At 41.4% G+C, this 19,666-nt stretch overlaps 1 protein-coding gene across 4 annotated transcripts in view; it reads right to left on the bottom strand.

Annotated features, from left to right (window-relative positions):
- Positions 1-19,666, bottom strand: part of rbms3 (RNA binding motif, single stranded interacting protein) — a 226,793-nt gene that overhangs the window by 47,428 nt on the left and 159,699 nt on the right. For all 4 annotated transcript variants that reach the window (XM_026347586.1, XM_026347585.1, XM_026347588.1 and 1 more), the window contains 2 exons: positions 7,103-7,260; positions 3,309-3,388 (listed from right to left, as the gene is read on the bottom strand). In XM_026347586.1, coding sequence (XP_026203371.1) covers positions 3,309-3,388; positions 7,103-7,260 — 238 coding nt within the window. The remainder of the gene's footprint in view (positions 1-3,308; positions 3,389-7,102; positions 7,261-19,666) is intronic.

The raw sequence follows: 19,666 nt of genomic DNA on the forward strand, positions 1-19,666 counted from the left end.
CTATCATCTCCCCACACTGTATATCAGCTAAATATCTCGTGTAATCACAAGGAAGTTAGATCTTATTACATCAAAATGTAAACAGGAAGTGTTTGGAAGCTGCCGATGGCGCCATTAGCTGCCATCTGTTAGCATCTCCACAATCCTCTAGTCTGCTCTGTATGTTACTCCTCTTTGTGTCCTTGGCATTATCTGCAACTTAACATTTACTTCCTGGCAACATAGCGACTTCCCTTCCTTTTATTTTCCCATGGTCGGTTGAATTTAACAGATGACCTGGAACCCGACATCCACATATTTACTTCCTGGCATGGGACTGTTAGGTTACAACTCAATAACCTTTTGTATTGCCACTGGACACACCTGAGTCAAGGAGGGCATCTATAACAACACCAACCCCTGCCACACACACGCACACTCATGCACACACACCCACACCTCTTGACACTGTGATTGAGTGGCTAAGCTGTAAATGCAGAGGCTTGTCAGACATGGGCTTGAGAAGATTGGTGAGGGATACAGAGGGTGTACATGTGCACATTATGTGCATGCATGTTAAAAATGTTGTCATATATGTGTGTGTTATATTTTAAATGCTAACTGGTGCAAAAAAGGCTCTCATTAGTATTATATGGATGTTGACATTCCATCCAGGTCAAAGTTGGTGGTGCATGACTATATCTGTGCTCATGTGGTTTGTGTGTGTCAAAGCTCACATAGTGTAGTAGTCATGGCTGTCATAAATATACCCTTGCAAACACACACACACACACGCGCACACACTACCCAGGGGGTGCCGCTTAGCTGTCAAAGCAGGATGGATGAAGAAGCTGCCCTGCATACCAAGGGGACTCTGGGGAAATACCACCACCATGACACACACACACACAGAGATGCTGACTCTGCCAACATACAAATACTGTATTTATGTTTATGCTCACATTAAATGCATATGTTTTAATACGCATGTGTGAATTAGAAACATATAAAATGCATGGAAGGCGGCGGTGTTACCCCTACAGCATGCAGCTGCACAAATACACACACAAACACACATATTTCAAGGGCCCTTTGCTGCTTCTCTGAGTAACCGTACAGGGTCCTCTGCAGACGCCCATCTGAGTTTGATAACAGAGAACTGTCCTGAGATCTCCATTTAGCAGACAGAAAATCAACATGGACAGTGTCAGAGAGGGAAAAAAGCACTCTTTCCCTGCTCTTCTCTTAATTGAAAGCTGTGTGAAAAGTATCAAAGGAACGACAGACTGAGCTTTTGTCTATCAGTATTCAAACATAGGAGTAACATCGAAATCTTTATTTGATGTTACCTTGCAAGTTTTGGAAACCAAGCTAATCTGAAAACAAGGCAACATTGCTAAAAGAAAAGTCAGACAACCAAAGAAACATAAGGAATAAGACTACTGACACTAATTCTCAACAGTTCCCACTAACTCGTCTACAGTTTTCATGTGCTAGAGGGCATTTCATTGACATTTTTGACTTCAACTAAAATGGTTGGGATCTTTATCTAGATAGGCTGTTGGCTTGTTTCCAACTTGAAAAATCTTCTGCTTGTATTTTTTGCTCATACTTCAGCATTTCATCCATCCATTTTCTTAACCACTTATCCACTAAAGGGTCACGGGAGTGCTGGAGCCTATCCCAGCTGTCATTGGGCGAGAGGCAGGGTACACCCCGTACAGGCCGCCAGTCCATCGCAGGGCAGACAACCTTTCACTTTATAATTACCAATTAACCTAAATTACCCTTGAGAAAACCCATGCAAACATGTAAACTCCATACAGAAAGGCACCCTGTCGGCCTGTGGATTCAAACCAGGGTCCTTCATGCTGTGAGGCGAAGTGCTAACCACTACACCACTACACCGCCCACAGCCTTTCTCAAATCTTAGCAATGACTAGAAATTATGGCAGAACAAACGTTGTAATAAACTATTGTTACGCTTTGACAAAACGTATATGTTGTACAACAATGATCTCTTTTGTAAGGTGTCTGTGTATATTCAGGCATTCAGCAAAGGAAAGGAGGGACTTAATGGACCTTCAGGAGGAATGATATGCCCAGACCAGGGCAGATCTTGTAAACCTAACCATTCCTAATTCCACAGAAGGATTTCCTCGATCAGGGCAGTAAATCTCCATGCTTGGCATAAGCTTGAACAATCCATTAACAATAATAAAGCCTGAGCGGCCAGGAGATAGAGCCCTTAAAGGGGAAGGTCAGCCTGATATTACAGCTTTAAAGGTTTCCTATTACGGCTCAACTTCAATATAACCACTCACCTTGCCTTTAATGGCTGCTGGCTATGCGGTGGCTGAGCATATATGGAGATTCTAAATCCAGTCTTTCTGAGATATTACTGGATAGTGGAGAGCAATTTATGGGTTCTGTTTCTGTGCCACTGGTTGGAGGTGTGACTATTGTTAATAAAATTGCCACAGGGGTGAAGGAGATCTCCTCGGTATTGCCCTGTCTGGCCTGAATGTACTGCTGGGAAGCACTGGAGGCTTTGAGCGATGCAGTACCTGGCCCCAAAAGTGCTTAGGCAGCATATTTTTCTTCATGCATGCTCTCCCTTTGACTCTTTCTTTCATATCTTTACTATCTTTACACCTCCCTTTTTTTGCACTCACCTTGTCACCACTGCTCCCTTAGACAGTTGCACTGTTTCCAACATTTCCAATGCTTTGTCTCCTTTTGTTTAAAGCTTTTGGGACAGTGATGCCAATTTGGATGCCAAAAAATAAAAAAGACACAATTCCGTGCTAACACACAATGAGGTTCAATCTTGTTTCTACATCTGACTCCATTTTGCGATTATATTTCTCTCATCCCTAGCTTTTCCTGGCTGTCCTTGGCTGTAGTCCACTGTCTAGGGCGACTGCATAAAAAAGTGACGTGAAGGAGAGAGGACACAGCAAAAGAGAGCAGGAGCCTTAGAGGAAAAAGGGGAGAGTGCAAGTTCTTAAGTAGATTGCAAAGAACAGCACAGAGGCATGAGTGTAAATATTAAGAGGGTTTTCTACTGCCTGAGAAATTCCAGCCTGCAGCAGCAAAACCACCAGAGAAGAGAGCGGGAGAGGAAGGGACCTATACAACCATCAGCTATTCAGCCATAGCTACAACAGCAAGCTTCAGTTGTCAGCAACAGCGGTGTACACAATCTATCAAGCTGTCTGGCAGATCTGAGATGAAAAATTACTATAATTGAATTAGAAAGGAGGTTTCTCATTGGGAAAGAAAGGCGTAAGGCGGCTGTATTGTAAAGCAAAGAAGGGGAGATTCACCTGGAATGCCTGGTGGGGTTTTCAGGTATTTTCCATTGAAATGCTGTATCACGACTTCACACTTCTCTGTGGACTCCATCCTGCAACAAAAATGAATACATATGGTTTAATTTAAGTTTCAAGTCTGTACACTATACGAATGGAGGGTGTTTGTGGTAAATACTGCACTGAACTGCTTTATGGCACAAAAAAGAAAAAATGATAGCAACAGTCAACTGGTAACAGCACCTCTGGTGTGAGCTACAGCTCACAACTCATCTCGATCATGGATAAAATATCTGAGGGTGAGGTAGTTATTTAAACAACTGCACATTGTGTAGTCTGAGGCACTATGGTATAAATATTGCTTTGATGATTGCCATAAGTAGTCTCTTGTTAGATTGTGTTATCACTGAATGTTCTGAGCTTTACTCAAATTCCTGTTCTTTAAATCTATAAAAGTCACAGACAGGTATAGGAAAGCCAAATGGACCCTCATACACACCTGCCGTTTTCTTCTTTGCCTAGTGTATGTGGATTAATGTGCTGGACGTGGTACAAGACACCATCAATTTACTGCCAGACCCACGCCCAATGAAATTAGAACTTAAACTTCTGTCCTTTCAAATCTTATCCTTCCATTAAATGGCTGTTATCAGATGTTATTACAGCCAAAATTATGCTAACTAAGTCTAACAGCAGGCCAGAAGGTGCATATCACTGAACCATGTTATAATTAGGCATTCTCTATGGCTGTGGTAATTATGACAGGAGCAAAAGTAACTATAATTATGACGTATTTCTTCTTTGCTTAAGGAAATGTCTTCATATCAAACAGATGTGGTGCTTCACATGAACATAAAAACGTATTATGTACACATTGGGTACATGTGTTACCAGTCTCTTTAATATAAACACACAAAGACCTTATATGAGCGATTGCTATGCCTTCATGGTAATGTGCTCTAGGAATGTGCACAATTCATTGCTTTCCAGATTTTTATGCTTCTTTTGCTCTCACCTCCTACAATACTCATATCATCCTGTCAACCTCTCACTTCTACGTCCTCTGTCTCCCATTCTTCTCCTATCTCGGTCTTCTTCCTTCCTTTTTTTTTTTTTTTTTTTACCATTGCTTCTTTATCGCTCTCTCCATCCCATCCATCTTACTCCCGGCCCGTCTGCACCTCTACTTTTTGACGTCTCTCTCATTTCTCCCCGTCTTTCAACCTTGGTTATTTCCTCCATCTTTCACTGTTACCCTCACATTCTTCTGCCCCATCTCTCTCACTTTCTGTGCCCTCCTTTCCTTCCCTTTCTCTTTATCCTTTTGTTTCTCCATTACACTCTTTTTAGAATATGTAATCTTTCAAACTTCCGGGTGTCATTCCTCTCAGTATCCACCCTTTGTCCTACCGTCTTTCTCTTTCCTGATTGATAATAATGCGCGTGTTAGCCGATGCCATCGTAGCGACTCAGAAATACATAGAAACACAAACAGGGTGTATATAGTAAGGACTGGACATGGTTTGAGATATTTTACATTAGGGAAAATAAACCATATTCTGAACCATATGTTACATTTCTAACATAAACAGCTGTACATTATCTTATAATAAAGCATATGTTTTTAAATCTTAACTAGTGTTGTAATATACAGTATATAATATCTTGCATGTACCTAGTCTTTTTTTTGCAGATGCTTTGGCAACACATACAGTATAATGTCATACCCATGCATGTTATGCCAATAAAGCCTCATTTAAAACAAATTAATGTAAAGTGTAGTGTATTTATGTTTATATTTAATCTGTATGCATGCCTTCATAATAACAGTCTAATCAAATTCACATACACAACTGCACTTCATCACAGTTACACATTGGAGGCAGGTCAGTGACATGAAACGTAGGTATCCTCTCTATGGTTTTGCTCTCTTTTACTAAATCCTGTACACTGTGCACACTCCTCTAAGTGCCTATAGAAAAAAGGACTTATGTGGTTTTGTATTGAATTATCAAAACAAAAGCTTTTCTGAGAATATTTTATAGGATGTCTTCGCAGTCCATCTTCAAAGGGGCTGAAAATCAGCCTGAATGCCATCAGCCTTTTCCAGACTTTCTCTGACTAGAAACACTTTATTTCTTTTGCTATTCCTACAGTGCTCTTTATCCACCCTCCTCACACCCCCTCTGGCTATTCATTGTTTGCCTCCTCCTCAAAGCCATCTCTCTTTCAGTCTTTTCAGCGGTACGGCAGGTAGGTAGACAGAAAACAGGTGGGCAGACAGGGTTTAAATAGGCAGACAGGCTATTAGGCAGTCACAGCGAAACAAACCGGTCAGCCAGACTGTCTGTCGGTGAGTCAGGCTTTTGGGGTAACCAGTCAGTCACTGAACCAGCCAGGTAGGCAGCGAGGCAGCCTGGCTTTCTCTGTGTTCCCTGTGTGCTGCTGGTTAATGGCATCAGGTGCTGCTGTCTGCAATGATTAGTGCTGGGGCTGGAGTAATGGGCTCTGATAACAGTAATGGATCAGCCCACAAACACTTAGCTCAGTTTACTCTCTCTAATGCCCCTCATGGCCCAACCCTCAGCAGCTGTCTGTCTGTCTGTCGACAAAACGAACAGGAGCTCTACAATTTATAAAACACACAGATTCTTCTATTTTCTGTCTGTCTGGCCTCGTTTTCTAACCTGTACTTAGAAATTACCAACAATTCTGCTTCATTTCTTTATCCATACATAAACAATCAAACCTGCTGTACCATTCAATTTCTTTCTGTTTTCACCTTATCTAACCAAAACACCACTCATTCACTTCTCATAATTTCTCCCACACTCACTCGCTTCACTTTCCATTCCTCAGTCTTTCTCTGTCTCATACTCCCTCGTCCTTCCCATCACCTTCTCTTTCTCTTTATAATAACCTCTATGATTAGTTCTTTTTACCTGCCAATTGTTTCACACTCCTATCCCCCCTCTTTCCTGCCGTCTCACTCTCCCTTTCCATCATTTCTCTCCCTCCTCCTGCTGACGGCTGCTCGAACAGGTGGCCTGTGGCAGGTTGTTGCTGTGCTCTGCTTGTTGGTCTGCAGGAGGCTGCCTACCTGTCTGCGTGCGTACGTGTGAAAGTCTGCTTTCACTGTGTGTCTTGGTATTTGTGCACATGTGTAGTGTATGCTTATGTTTGTGCATAAGCTGGTTTGTGTGTGTGTGTGTCCTATTGTAACCCTTGGTAATAGAGCAGGGAATACGAGAGGAGTTCAGCAAGAGCAGGTGATTAAGAAAAATCCCTGCAAGATGGCAGTTCTGTGGCCGTCAGTGGCCTCCTCTGGGTAAATAAGGGAGGAATGTGTGGAGAGGAATGAGAGCCTGGTCGCTGATGCTGAGGACAAGGACAGAGCGGTTTATGACTTTGGGGGATTAACAAGCTGGAGTGGAAACTTTTCTAAGTAGAAAAAGAAATAAACAGTTCAGTGATAGGCTTGGTGGTGGAAATACAGCAGCCCTGGATATACTGTAAGGGCAACAGGATAATTGCTGATATCCATGGATGTGTGTGCACAAGCACAGGCATCCAATAATAGGCATGTATGCACATACACACAGCCATTTGCAGGCATGAACAGAGACAAACACATCCACTGATATATGCACTGTCAAACTAAGGAACAAATCACCTTTTAAACTTTCAACCTCCTGAAGGCAGGATTTATCGAACAAGTGCTTTTTTAGAGTGAACGTGTGTTTCCCAGTTAACAAAGAAGAATGTGTACTAAGACGAGAGACAGTCACATAAGGATCATCATAGCGTACCTGGCAAAGCCGACTCCTCTGCTGACACCATTGGCATCCCTCAGTATCCTTGTGGAGATGACGTGACCTAGAGGCTTCAGCATGTTCTCCAGCTCCTGCTCGTCCATAGATACTGGCAGGTTGGAGATGTACAGGTTGGTGGGATCTTGCTCTTGTTGCTGATAAGCCAGGAAGTTTGAGAGCAGAGGGGAGAAAAAGGGGAGAGGAAAAGAGAATCAGTATGACAAACAATATATTTCTATCAGCTTTGTGTCATGAGCCATTACATAGCACACAGCAATAATGCCAACAGTGCGACTATGATGACATATTCTATTCATTTTTAGCATGTTTTATATAATAATATAATGATTAATATTTAGAATAGCTTGTATGGCGTCTTCTGTTTTTATTTTAAAGACCAAGAGAAACAGAGATAGAAACGGATAAAGTGGACGTGTGCTGTGCATTGTGTGACAGTGTTTTCTCTGCAGTGCCCAGGGGCTGCTAGGTGAAGCTGCACAGCTGGTGGTGGGTTGAGCCTGAGGTAGCGGATGGCCCAGTGAGATACAGTAGAACAGCTGGAAACAGCAGCCCAGCCCCACCAGTCAATCAGCCACTGAGTCAGTCACTACATATGTCACCCACACATCTAACCATCAAGCCTTCAAGTCAGTCAGTGTCTGCTTCAAGCATGAAAGTACATCTTTATCTCTAATTATGGCTCTTTGTGATGCTCTGTGGATGTGATTTCATGTGTTTTTCTAACACATGAAATTACATTCAATTCAGACTCCCATACAGGTAGTAAGTAAACTATCCATCAGGCTGCCAGCCAGATTCAGATCTGCTACCAACTCTTATTCATCACTTCTCCTTTCTGTAGCGAGCTTCCAGATCTCTAATCCTGCAGCCAGGACCATCCTGCTATACTGAGTTAAATCTATCCGGAGTAAAATCAAGATTACAGAAAGTAATCTGCTGTGTGGTGAGTTCAGCTCATAGATGACAGATGGAAGAAACTATTGTGGGCGTTAACATGCTGAAACAACATTTTTGCTTATATGCAAACAATATATACACACTGTTGCGGCGACAGTAGATTTACTACATAGTAGTATAATATAAGTAAATTCTCTTCTCATTCTTAACAGTATCTCTTACCAACAGTCTTCACAATTTAATCCACTTTAGATTAACAATAAGAGCAGTAGTAGCAGCATTAGAAGGGCCTTCAAAAGGATCATCACCATAAACACTGGCAATGACCTGTGGGATGGTTCAGAATAATAAGCAAGACTCACAGCAATTTAACTAGGCATATATCAATAAAAAAACATGGAATGATAGTAATGTTAAAGAAAATTTGTTCCATTAGTTCAAGAGTGTCTACAGCTAGGCCAAGTGGAGTCTCATAAATTTATGAACTGGCACCAAGACAAGAAAAGCAGAGAAGCAAGGACAAGTAAGAGCCAACAGACTTTCTCTCAACGTGCACATAAATAAACTATAGAATAAAATGTTGAAATCAGTTGATTTTTCAAATGTATTAAATAAATGCTTCAAAAAGAGAAATGTGAATTTTCAGTGATCTGTTCTGTGCATACACGCAGCACAGTAAACAACATCTTCAATGCAGAGGCCTGTCTTCTTCTCAGTTGGAGGTTGTGGAGCTGCTTCAGTTGAAGCTTGCATGTAAACGCTGCCTTTGAGAATCTTTACAAACTCTCTGTGCTTTGCCACAGGCAGCGCGCTCTCTCTCTCTCTGTCTTGTTTTGCTTTCTGTTGACGGCAGAGGAAGAGGTTACGAAGGAGGAGAGGAAGTGCCTCCACCAGCGTCCTGCCTCCATCTCTCCATCTGTCAGAAGAGAACGCTGGTCCCTCCCCTGATTAATTAACCGTCTTATCTGACAGGACATGTTTGATCTGATTAAAGCCTCTGGGAGTAAGCTGGTGCCCAATGTGAAAAAAGAAAAACTGCAGTTTTTTCTCCTTTAACCAGAAACTCAATTACCGAACTTTGGGACAAGCTAAACCCCTGCTTCTCCTGCAGGTTTGTCACATTTATGTACTTCAGAGCAAAGAAAGAGCTCACACGAGTTTATGTAGCATAGTATTTGGCAGTGAATGAAGCTTAATTAAATCTGCCTGTAAAAATCTACTTTACATGTGTCATTCTCCTCTCTTCTGTGGTATATGCAGCCATACAGCTGTGCTTTGCTTTGAGTTTCACTGGTGATGTGAGGCAATATTTTTCTGAATTATGTCAAATAGACTTTATATTCCAATACATACAGAAGGCCTGGATCAAAGAGTTAACTGACTGACTCACTTGCTGGTCTAAGCCAATGACGTGAGATTTACCGTACACGCACGCCTTTGAATGAAAGCACTTTCTCCTATAAGCATGTGACAGCACATGCGGTGAAAGAGAGCGACAGAACGTGAAGCAGTAATTTATGTGCGTGGGCTAATAGCAGAGGCCTCCGTTTGCTGGAGGGATTATCACGGGGAGGCCTTGTCTATGCACGGCCGCCTCTCTAAGTTTTCTCTTTGATGACGTTCCGCGCCACAAAGCCCTAAATACCCAGATGAGAAGGTTACGGGGAGGAGTGGAAATAGGAGCATTTTGACAGGAGGTGATATGGGCTGGCTCATTCCACAAGGAGATTTAATTTCCTTTAATGTCAGCCTTCGCACACGCTGCGCTGTCAAGCTATGAATGAAACTGTAATTGAGGTGTGTGTGGTTGTGCGTACCTGTGTATATCCTGTCCCAGAGTAATTATACGCTTGTGTTAGATATCTATATCATAATGGCGTGCCTATGTATACATCTTCTTTGTTTTATGTGTATGTTTTCACGAGGCATGAAAGCATTGCTGCTTCTTGTGTGTCTGACGGCAGTTATGTCTGTCCCCTCGCCATTGACCAGTGTTGTAGAAGGTTAATGGAAAGGCTCCAGGCTGCGCTGGGCCTTTGATGAGCATAATTCCTTCACCTTGCCACCAGGAGGACAGGAGGAATCCAACTGTGTGTGTGACAGGCGGGGGTGGGTGACATGTCATTTCCCGCTGACGGATGGCCCCCTTGCTAGAACTGACAGCCCCGCAGCAGTTATTTCATTTCGACACCCGGCTCTGTTTACCTCACTGTAATTTCTGGGAACATTACCATGCTGTAGGGGAGGGGGAGTATTAGTAGAGAAAAAAAAAACATGGCAAGAATCTGGGTTAAGAAAAAAAAAAAGAAAGTAGGAGGAGAAAATAGGATCAAGGTGCAAAAGGTGAAAGAGAGAAAAGGTAAGAAAGCTGAAGAGAAATGAAGGCAGCTGACATGACAAGCAGATATAACACATTAAAGGAAGCTCTTGTTGCCTTTTGACAACGCTTGAGGGAAAAGAGACGTCAGCCGTTAGAAGTGTCATGTTCTGCCTATGGGGCTCTCAGGGCTGTATCCATTTAACTGATAAAAGTTAGACAGATAGATATGTGTCTTGACTGGGGGCACTGCATCTAATGCTTTATTGAGGATGGTAGATGCCTTCGCTTTCCTGCCAACACTCACTTTTTTTTCTCTAACTATATTTCCAAGTTTCCTTTACCCCATTCTGTCTTTTCCATCCCTCTTCATACCACTGACCTCTTCATAGCCTCTTTCTCCAACTCTTAATTTCTTCCTCACTTCAGCAGCCTATGGCCTTCTCCTATTCTTTTGTCCTACTGCAGCCCTTCCACTTTACATCTATCCATTCCTGCTTGTCCTTCCTTCCCTCCACTTACAGCAGCTTCCATATCCTCTACTCTTTCTCCTCACTTCGTTCTCCTCTCCTCTCCCTCTCCATTCATTCAACTTGCTCAAGAGATTAGGGTTGTGTCTGTAATTGGCTCTACAGGGCTTCGTGGCTGCTTCTCTAAACACAGATACAGACTCAACAAGGTTGTGTGTGCTTCTGTACGAATGTGTATGTGGATGCCAATCCTTGATGTAACATCACACTATTCATTTCCCTCAGGTATGTCACTCTGGCCTGTTGTGTGACTGTGTAACCAGCAGCCTGGAGGAGTACAATTAAAGGCAAAGACAAAGGAGCCTCGTGTTGTCTAGCTGGAGAAAACTGCAAGAAAGCAGTAGTTGCTGTGCTGTGCTGCTTCTGCGGTGGAGATGTGTTGCTTGACAAGTTTGCAGATGCCAGAGGGAGCGTTCCTGTGCTCTTGTATATAGGCTAAGAAACTGCACTTAGATCTCGTTGTGGGAATCTGAGTCTGCAGAATGCAGTCAAGAGTCAAGCAGGCCAACCAAATGGAAGGAAGGAAAAGAGAGCTGCAGGATTGGGGAGTTGGAAAGCGGAGAGGCACATGTGCACATCAACTCACTTCAAAAGCTTGAGTTTAATTTGCGAGGAGCTTGAGAACTTGGAGAGAAAAAAGGTAACACTACAAAGGAGCTATCATTCTGTCAGCTGGTTAGTCAGCTGGTCAGACAACAGCAGGCGAAGTCAGCTGGGCAGCTTACCGCCCTTTGATGAGCGCTTCCCAACATTTTCTGCTGCCACTGATGAGCGGATGGCAGGATCACTCTGCTTTTCACTTTGTAGAGGCTGTTGTCAAACGCTTCCTCAACACTCCCCCATTCTGTCTGTTATCAAGCTCCTCGGTGACATGCAACTTCAAACCTCGTACACATCCAAGACTTTACATTACAGTGTGTCCCAATCAGAGCCTTTCTCTGCCCAGTGAAGCTATTTACAGCAGATACAAACCACATAGATGTTCACAGAGCCGAGCTGCGGAGGACTTAGAATTAAAGTGTACACAATGTTACATGGTACAGGCCAGAGTTTGGTGGAAATATCCTATTTTGTAAGTTGCTACCCATTAAACCAATAGTAGATCATTTATTGGTCGCACATGAGTTCATTTTACATGCATTCATCAACGTCGGGTTCTCTGTACACTTGTCTCTCTTGGTCTAATACGCATCCTTACGAACACACTGTGATATACACATCACAATCCAACATATCCACAAATGTCTACGACCTGCTGAAGATACGCTCCATCACAAAACAGCATGTTACAGAACAAAGAAAAGACGACGCAGAAGGTCCTTCTGCTGCTCACTGGGGGGCTGACGAAACCCACATTCCCGATTCAAACCTTCTGTTGGAAACAAAAGGGCTGTGAGGCGAAGGATCTGTGCCATCACCGAGGGCAGCCATTTTCACTTCAATTACCATATTACGTCTGAACAAACAGCCTAAATACCTGCCAGTTAAACATGGTTTTAATAGAACTGTGATAAACGGGAATTGGCAAGGGTTTAAGATAAAGACAGCAAAACCATGTAGGCATACTGTACGTTTATCAGTGCTTAAGGAATTGAATTAAACCTACACTATTTTTTGTGTTATACTGTAGATACAATCTTTTCTCTAATTTATAATTTTAATCATGCACTTAATTACTAAGTACTATAATTACTTTACTACATATACCTGTAGGTTTGAGATTGAAGCCTGAACACAAATGTGACATCATTTGATGTAAACATACATGTGATGTAGCCACGTACTCCTTTGTACTACACATGCAGCACTCATCAAAATTATTTATCTTTATGTGTTAGAATTTGATTACCTCCCCTGTTGCATGTATTGACGTAATATTGACACAGTCAGTAGTCAGTCTGCTTTCCCGATCTGCCATCATTCACATTATAAACTACCAAACCCGTCAATCATTATATTTATTCACACTGGATGCACACACGACTTGTCAGTCTTAGTATCTGTGATAAGACTATTCACTTGCCAACAGATGGCAGCTTAGAAAATGTCCATTAATTAACCTCTCAGGATCATTTTCACAGCAGAAAATAATTCAAGGTTTGTCATCAGGCACAAGGTTTTATGAAATGTCTTTCCATAAGATAGGAAAGATAAAAAGAGCAGAGTCGGAGGCTGAGGAGCTAAAGATTACAGGTTCACCTTGCTCACGCAGTGTTCCATTTGGCTGGAATACAATGTTACCTGATTAAATAAAAATCCTACAAATTACCATACGTTGCTGCAGACTACAGCTTAATACATCACATTATTCAGCTGCAGAATTCTTCCCATGAGTACAATCCAAGCCAATGACAACAAAGTGTGTCCTAGCAGCCCAGAGGCACTGAGGTGTTTAGTTTGGTTTTAAGATCTACACTCATTCACTCACATAATTACACATAGCGCTCTCACACAGCTCTGCATTTTATACATGCACACACACACACACACACACACACACACGCACACACACACACACACACACACACACACACACAGGCAAGCACATGTTGTCAATCTTTGTCCTATTACTGCTCATGGAAGATGGCTTTCTTGCTACTCTGTATTATACTGAGATGATAGATGCTGTGTAGGGAACAAAAGTGGGTGATATATTATGGAGCCTTTGAGTATGCTAACACAGTGGTGGGGATTTGTTTTACTTACACTCTCAGCTGAGCCTGCTCAGTGTTGGTGTAGCTGGTAATATATTCTTCAATCTAAGGTACAGGGGGCGCTACGGCACAAAACTGTATTGGGTATTTTACAGCACCAGATTGGTTGATACGGGACTGACTGGAGAATTACCTGCAGTGTCAATTTTTATCCTATAATGAGGTAAAATGTCACCAAATGCACTTTCTAATTATATGTGTTTCTGGAGGTGTTAATCAGAGATATTAGGTTTCTACACAGTCTACACAAACAGTACTTGTAAATAGCAGAACTTCACTGTTGATCGGGGTATCTTCAGGGGAGCCTTGACAACGGTACATTTTCGAGTATCCAGAAAATGTCATCTGTCATTTTCATGCTTTTGCAAATGTCTGATGCAGGGATCACACTTTTAGGTTGCCAAACTGACATAACACCACTAAATTATGCCTGCCATCAATGTCACGGCTCATACATTTTGATGCCGGGTTAATGTGAATTTAAATGGGTCCATATGCGCTTCACCTGCTTAATCACGAACCCCTGATTTGATTGTGTATCTTCCTCGGTGAGCTAATATTCCAGAGATTAAAATTTCATGTGGAGCTCATATCAAAAATTCATTATTAACATGGAAGACGAGCAAGTCTGCCTTAACTCTGTGCCCCAGCAAAAAGAGACAAAACTCATGCATGCATTGTATAAGTGGAAAAACACACATGCATGCAAAGATATTCTCTGCTATGGTCTCTAAGGACTTGAGGTCACAGTCATTGTCCCTTTGTAGAAAATATTGAGGAATTTCCTTATAAGTGGTGGTTATGTCCTCGGTCGTACTCCCTCAGCTCAGGAGTAGACAACATCCACAAATGTCTCCCCCAGTTTCATAATACATTTTCATCACTGTAACCTTCGTATTTTTCCATTACAGGGATTGCAACAACAGCTCATTGTGTTGTCGCCAGGGTAAATGCATTTTTCCATCTTATGCATCATTCATGATATCATTTCTGAGATTGAATTCTTCCTGGCTGACATCATGTGGAGGCGGAGAGTGCTGGTGATGGTTTTGGTTTGGAGAAGATGGAGAGGAAGGGGTGTTAAAAGGAAAGGGTGGTGAGCTGTTTGATTTCCACTACTGACCAACACAAGGACCTCTGTGGTCTGATGCAGGAAACCTACTTTATCTGTAAATTATAGATGACTTTTCATTTAGTAAAAGAGCTTCACTGCTTTTCTCTCTGGCCTCTTTTGTCAGTTTGTCTGTTCACACCAAATCTGAATCGTTGTCTTTTTCAGATCACTACTACAGTAATTATCTTCCTTACACCAGCCAGTCTTGAAATAAAATTTAATTCAACTAAAAACTGGACTTCTAACATTGCAGTACCATTCTGCATGTATTGTTTTATGGTGGTTTGTGGAAATACAAAGTGCTGCATGGTTGGGCTTCCTGGTAGTATCAGGGAGAGATGTGCACAAACTTTCACGCAGCTTTTGCCTTCCTTCTAGTGAGTGCACATGTTGAATTTCTATGATGATTGTCCACTTCACACCTGACAATGCCATTAATGATAGGTTAGGCTTTCTCCAGTCAATTGTGGAGGAGTGGTAATTTTGAATCATGAACTACATTGTGAGTACCTGATTCGACTACTCAAAGATAGAGTTAGTAACTGAATGAGGGAAGCCATGTTTTAATTATTTGTTTCTTAATTGTGAAATTCAAGATAGGCAAACAAAACATCTCATAAATTGAGGAATTATATATGATCAAGGTCACCTATAGGCCTCAAGATAAAGATCACAGCTCCACAGTTACCACCACATTAAGAACTATAAACAAAAAGCCCATGTGTCTCTTCACTCTCACTCTCCACTTCAGACTGTCTCATTGGGTGCATGCTGTTCTCCGAGCTTCACCACATATATGATCCTCAGAACTGCGTGCGACAGGGTTCACTGCATCATAAAATCGTCAAGTTTTCTCCATGATGCATGGGTCATATGAATCATGGCAGTTGATGTAGATGAAGTAACTTCAATAGGCTGAATTTACATGCCCCCTACCCCCTGTCTGTCTCCCCAACATATGTCTGTGCGAGGAATGTGTTCCCCAGACATGACGGGTCGGAGGATTGAATTCAACAAAAAGCAGAGTATCATGTATGCGCTTTAGCATGCAAATAATATTTTTCAAATTCTACCCACAAGCACCTGCAGAGAACAGCGCATATTCACAGCTCTTTTTCAATCTAGTTAAAAAAGTGGACATATACAGTATGTTGACAAGTCAGACTCTGTGTTAAGAGGCAGGATGTGAGAGTCTTTCAATAGACTGGTACAGCATCGTCAGAAACCAGCAGAGTGACAATCTCTTTGTTTCCATCCACACTCCATCACCTGCTCTCCAAATGGAGGCACAATGCAATTTTCACTTATGAATCTACTGCAAAGCAAATAGCATATGCTGTTTGCCTGCTCCACAAACACACCCTGAATAACTACCCTGGGTCATGGACTCATTTGTTATCCCTTGTGCCATGTGCCACTACTCACCGGGGAACACTAAGGCTGACACGTGAAACTACACTGCGATGTGAGCATCATATGTCTAACTGCAGCAAAAATACCTCGCCTTAGTTTTGTCACATCTGTTCAGAGAAACTACAACACGGCGGGGGCGAGAACTGCAGAAATATTGAAATATATATTAAAGAATTATTTCTCAATGGAAAACAGCAACAACGAAAGTAATAAAAAAGCAATAATGGAAGTGCTGTGTAGAGAAAGCCACTCAGAACAAATCAACATTTATGTGACACCAGTCAGGTTCAGTGGTGGAACTGATGCAATGATTTTCAATTACAAAACTGTGATGTGGGGTATTAGTTCCTTTTTCTGCACCAGATGCAGGTCCTTTAGAGCTGGTGGAAATCAGCTTTTGATTTCACGTAAATAGACAGTGAGAAAAACAATTCATAGATGAATGTATGCATAATTTATGCATAGCGCTTTCACTCTGATGTTATTATGTTATTATTTTCAGAATTAATACAACATGTAGATACACATGTTGCATAAATAATGTTTGAGCAGAACAAATGTAGACTACATCCATCTCCCTTTCTGCCCATTAAGTGCATGTACCATATTATTATTAATGTACAGTTTTCAATAAAATGTAAAATATATTTTCTTGAGATCATTAAATCACATTTGCAATAAGTCAAAAATGTCCACAAAATCAACCAAACTCAAACCATATTTTTGTAGAAGCATCATCAGCAGTTTTACCATGTGTTTATGATTATGGTATATATGACAAACCACCACATAATTTTGCATGATCAATGTGCTCTAAACAGAAGTTATTTGTTATTCCTCTGTTGACAGCTGCCTCTGGCATCTACTTAATATGCAAACATTGACATCTGAGCATTTTTTGCAGATGCAGTGGCCATGATACAACGGTCGAGACAAAGTTATTATCAAAATTTTATACCTAAATTAGCTATAATTACCAGTGTGTCAATATGTTTGGCCTTGATGTATTACAGGTAAAAAGTGTAAGAGTGCTCGGGGTTAGAGCTGTCAGTGTGGTCTCTATAGTTTCCAAGTTTTTATTGCTTTTTAATAAAAATCAGGTGGTGCTGAAGCTTTTAGTTATTAGAAAATAACTAGATTTCAAATAAAAACAGAAAGGACAGGATTAATTATGCCAAACCTGCAATCATAAGACAACAAAAAAAGAATTGTGTAGTAACCACCCATTGCTAGGTGATTTCTCCCAAACTGAATAGTTTAAGTTTCCGAATGCAAAACCAGACCTCCTCTGTGTGTATTTCAGTGAAAGCATCATTAGAGGTGGATGACCTATATAAAAGGGACGGCTGCTTGTTACAGTCTAATTATCACCCTAAATGGCCTGGAAGAGGAGTGGTGCAGCAGGAGATAATGTGTTTGTTATGGGCTCTAATAATACAGTAGAAGCAAACTAACGAACCACACTGGGTGTCCCACTGAGTTCAATGGCTTCATCACTCTCATCCTAAGAAAACTTAAGATAACTCTCCTTAACGGCCTCTTCTTTCTGGAGAGGGAGGAAAAACAGGATAAACAGAGGGAGAGAGAAATAGATAAGTGACTGAGACTAGGAGTTGGTGAAGCCAAAAAAAAGAGGGAGGGGAGACAATAGCTATGGCGGCAGTAATAAAAAATTTAGTAATAACAATAACAAGTACCCAAGTGCTTTTATTGATGCACAGGTGGAGGTAAAAAGCCTATTAACCGCAAAATGCTGTGGTGACAAAATGCTGTGAAGCTGTATCAACCAAAAACTCTTATGACTACTGTACCATACAGTACAATTTGGTATATAGCAAATGTGTTGGCTCCTTCAAGCTTTTCAGAAAGTAGAGTCACATTAAAACTGCCTGCACACCCTTACACTCATGAAATATTCAATTTATTACTGTAATACTATATTATTATTATTATTTATATCTGTACCTGATAAGTCTCTTCAATTTATTTGTCAGTTTGAAAGCAGTTTTTCTGATATGAAACTAGATAATGAATTATAATGCAGTACTCAGTACTAGACATAGCTTGGAAACTTGCTTGCATTAACAGTGTTGAGCAGAAACTAATCTACTGTTTTTTCTGCCATCCCTAAACATTACCAATACAATAACTTACCATTTTTACGTTTTATACAATCTGCTGTTCTCAAGAAGGTTATGCTGGTGTAGGCAACTCTTGATATGCTGCCCAGCGGTTATCAGTACTTTTAAATCACCCAGGTGCAGCTACTTGTGTAGTCATATTGTGGTAAAAAGCAAATATATCAAAAGCATATAACTCTGAGCTGCCTCATATGTGCTATTTAACCAGCAGCAGCCACCGCAAAAAAGAAATGTACAGTAAAGAAATGAACAAACTGAGAAACGCTCAATCTGCCTTTACAGAGGTGATTCCAAGCTCCATGAGAATGATTATACAAAGGGAATGACTGCTGGGTAATCAGGAGGGGGAGTCCCTGGTTTATAAGCCAACAGTACAGAAGAGTCTAGACAGATGTCACAGGTCTTGGCAGCAGAGAAAGGGACATCAGCGTCTTATGACAGTGTGACAGAACGGTTGAACTCTAGACTCCGGAAAAACACAGAAAGGAAAACGGGGACTCTTCAAGATGGAAGAGGGTCACCTTACACAGAGGTCACCATAGATTTAACGAGAGAGGAGAGGGGGAAAATTACATTTAGGTTGACTTTGAATAAACATCCGTCATCTGAAGCCAGCACCTTCCTTATGCCTCCAGATAATTAACTGTCACATCATTTATCACTGTCATTCAAGAAGACATTACCGCGGCCACTGTCATTGTCATTTTACGGTCAAGATGTTGTTGCTTGAATGAAGTGTCAAGTTTGGTGTAAAGCCTTTCCACAATCAGTGACTTGATAATAAAACACAACAACAAGCTTTCAGGAATCAATGTTAAGGCCCATTGCACAAGACTGCACAATAAAAACAACAACATAAAACAGGAAACACTAGCCTACTTTATAAATTCTTCAACAAACCGTCTGGGCTCATCAGTGTACTATCTGAACAGAATCTAATGAGCTCTTAATTTGAGTGTCTGCATCATTAACATGGTGCCGTTTGATGCTGCAGACTTTCATCTTAACATGAGGACAGGAAATGTGTGGAATTTGTAAAGAGCCGTTTGTGTATGCATATGTTAAATGAATATTTTCACATTATGTTTGTTATTGCAACAAAGTTGGTGTGAGAAATGCAATCTTAAAAAACAGGGCAGTGCAGGGCCCTGGCATTTCCTCCTGGGCAGTCGGCTGTGAAAACAATCATGATGACCCACAGCACTGGCAGCTTGCTGGTGTATAAATGGCGTCATTCTGTGTAATGACATCAGAGATTGCAATCGGGGGCTGCAGCTGTCAAACATTACTTCAAATCAATGGAGTCAGTGTTCATCACATCATAGTGTGACTAACAACACCCATGTCTTTCAGTAAACCTGGCCTTGTTAAGTGTGTGTGGTGTGATTACAGGGTCTAGGACTATTATGTGCTT

This window comes from Anabas testudineus, chromosome 11, assembly GCF_900324465.2.
Source record: "Anabas testudineus chromosome 11, fAnaTes1.2, whole genome shotgun sequence".
Classification (NCBI taxonomy): Eukaryota; Metazoa; Chordata; class Actinopteri; order Anabantiformes; family Anabantidae; genus Anabas; species Anabas testudineus.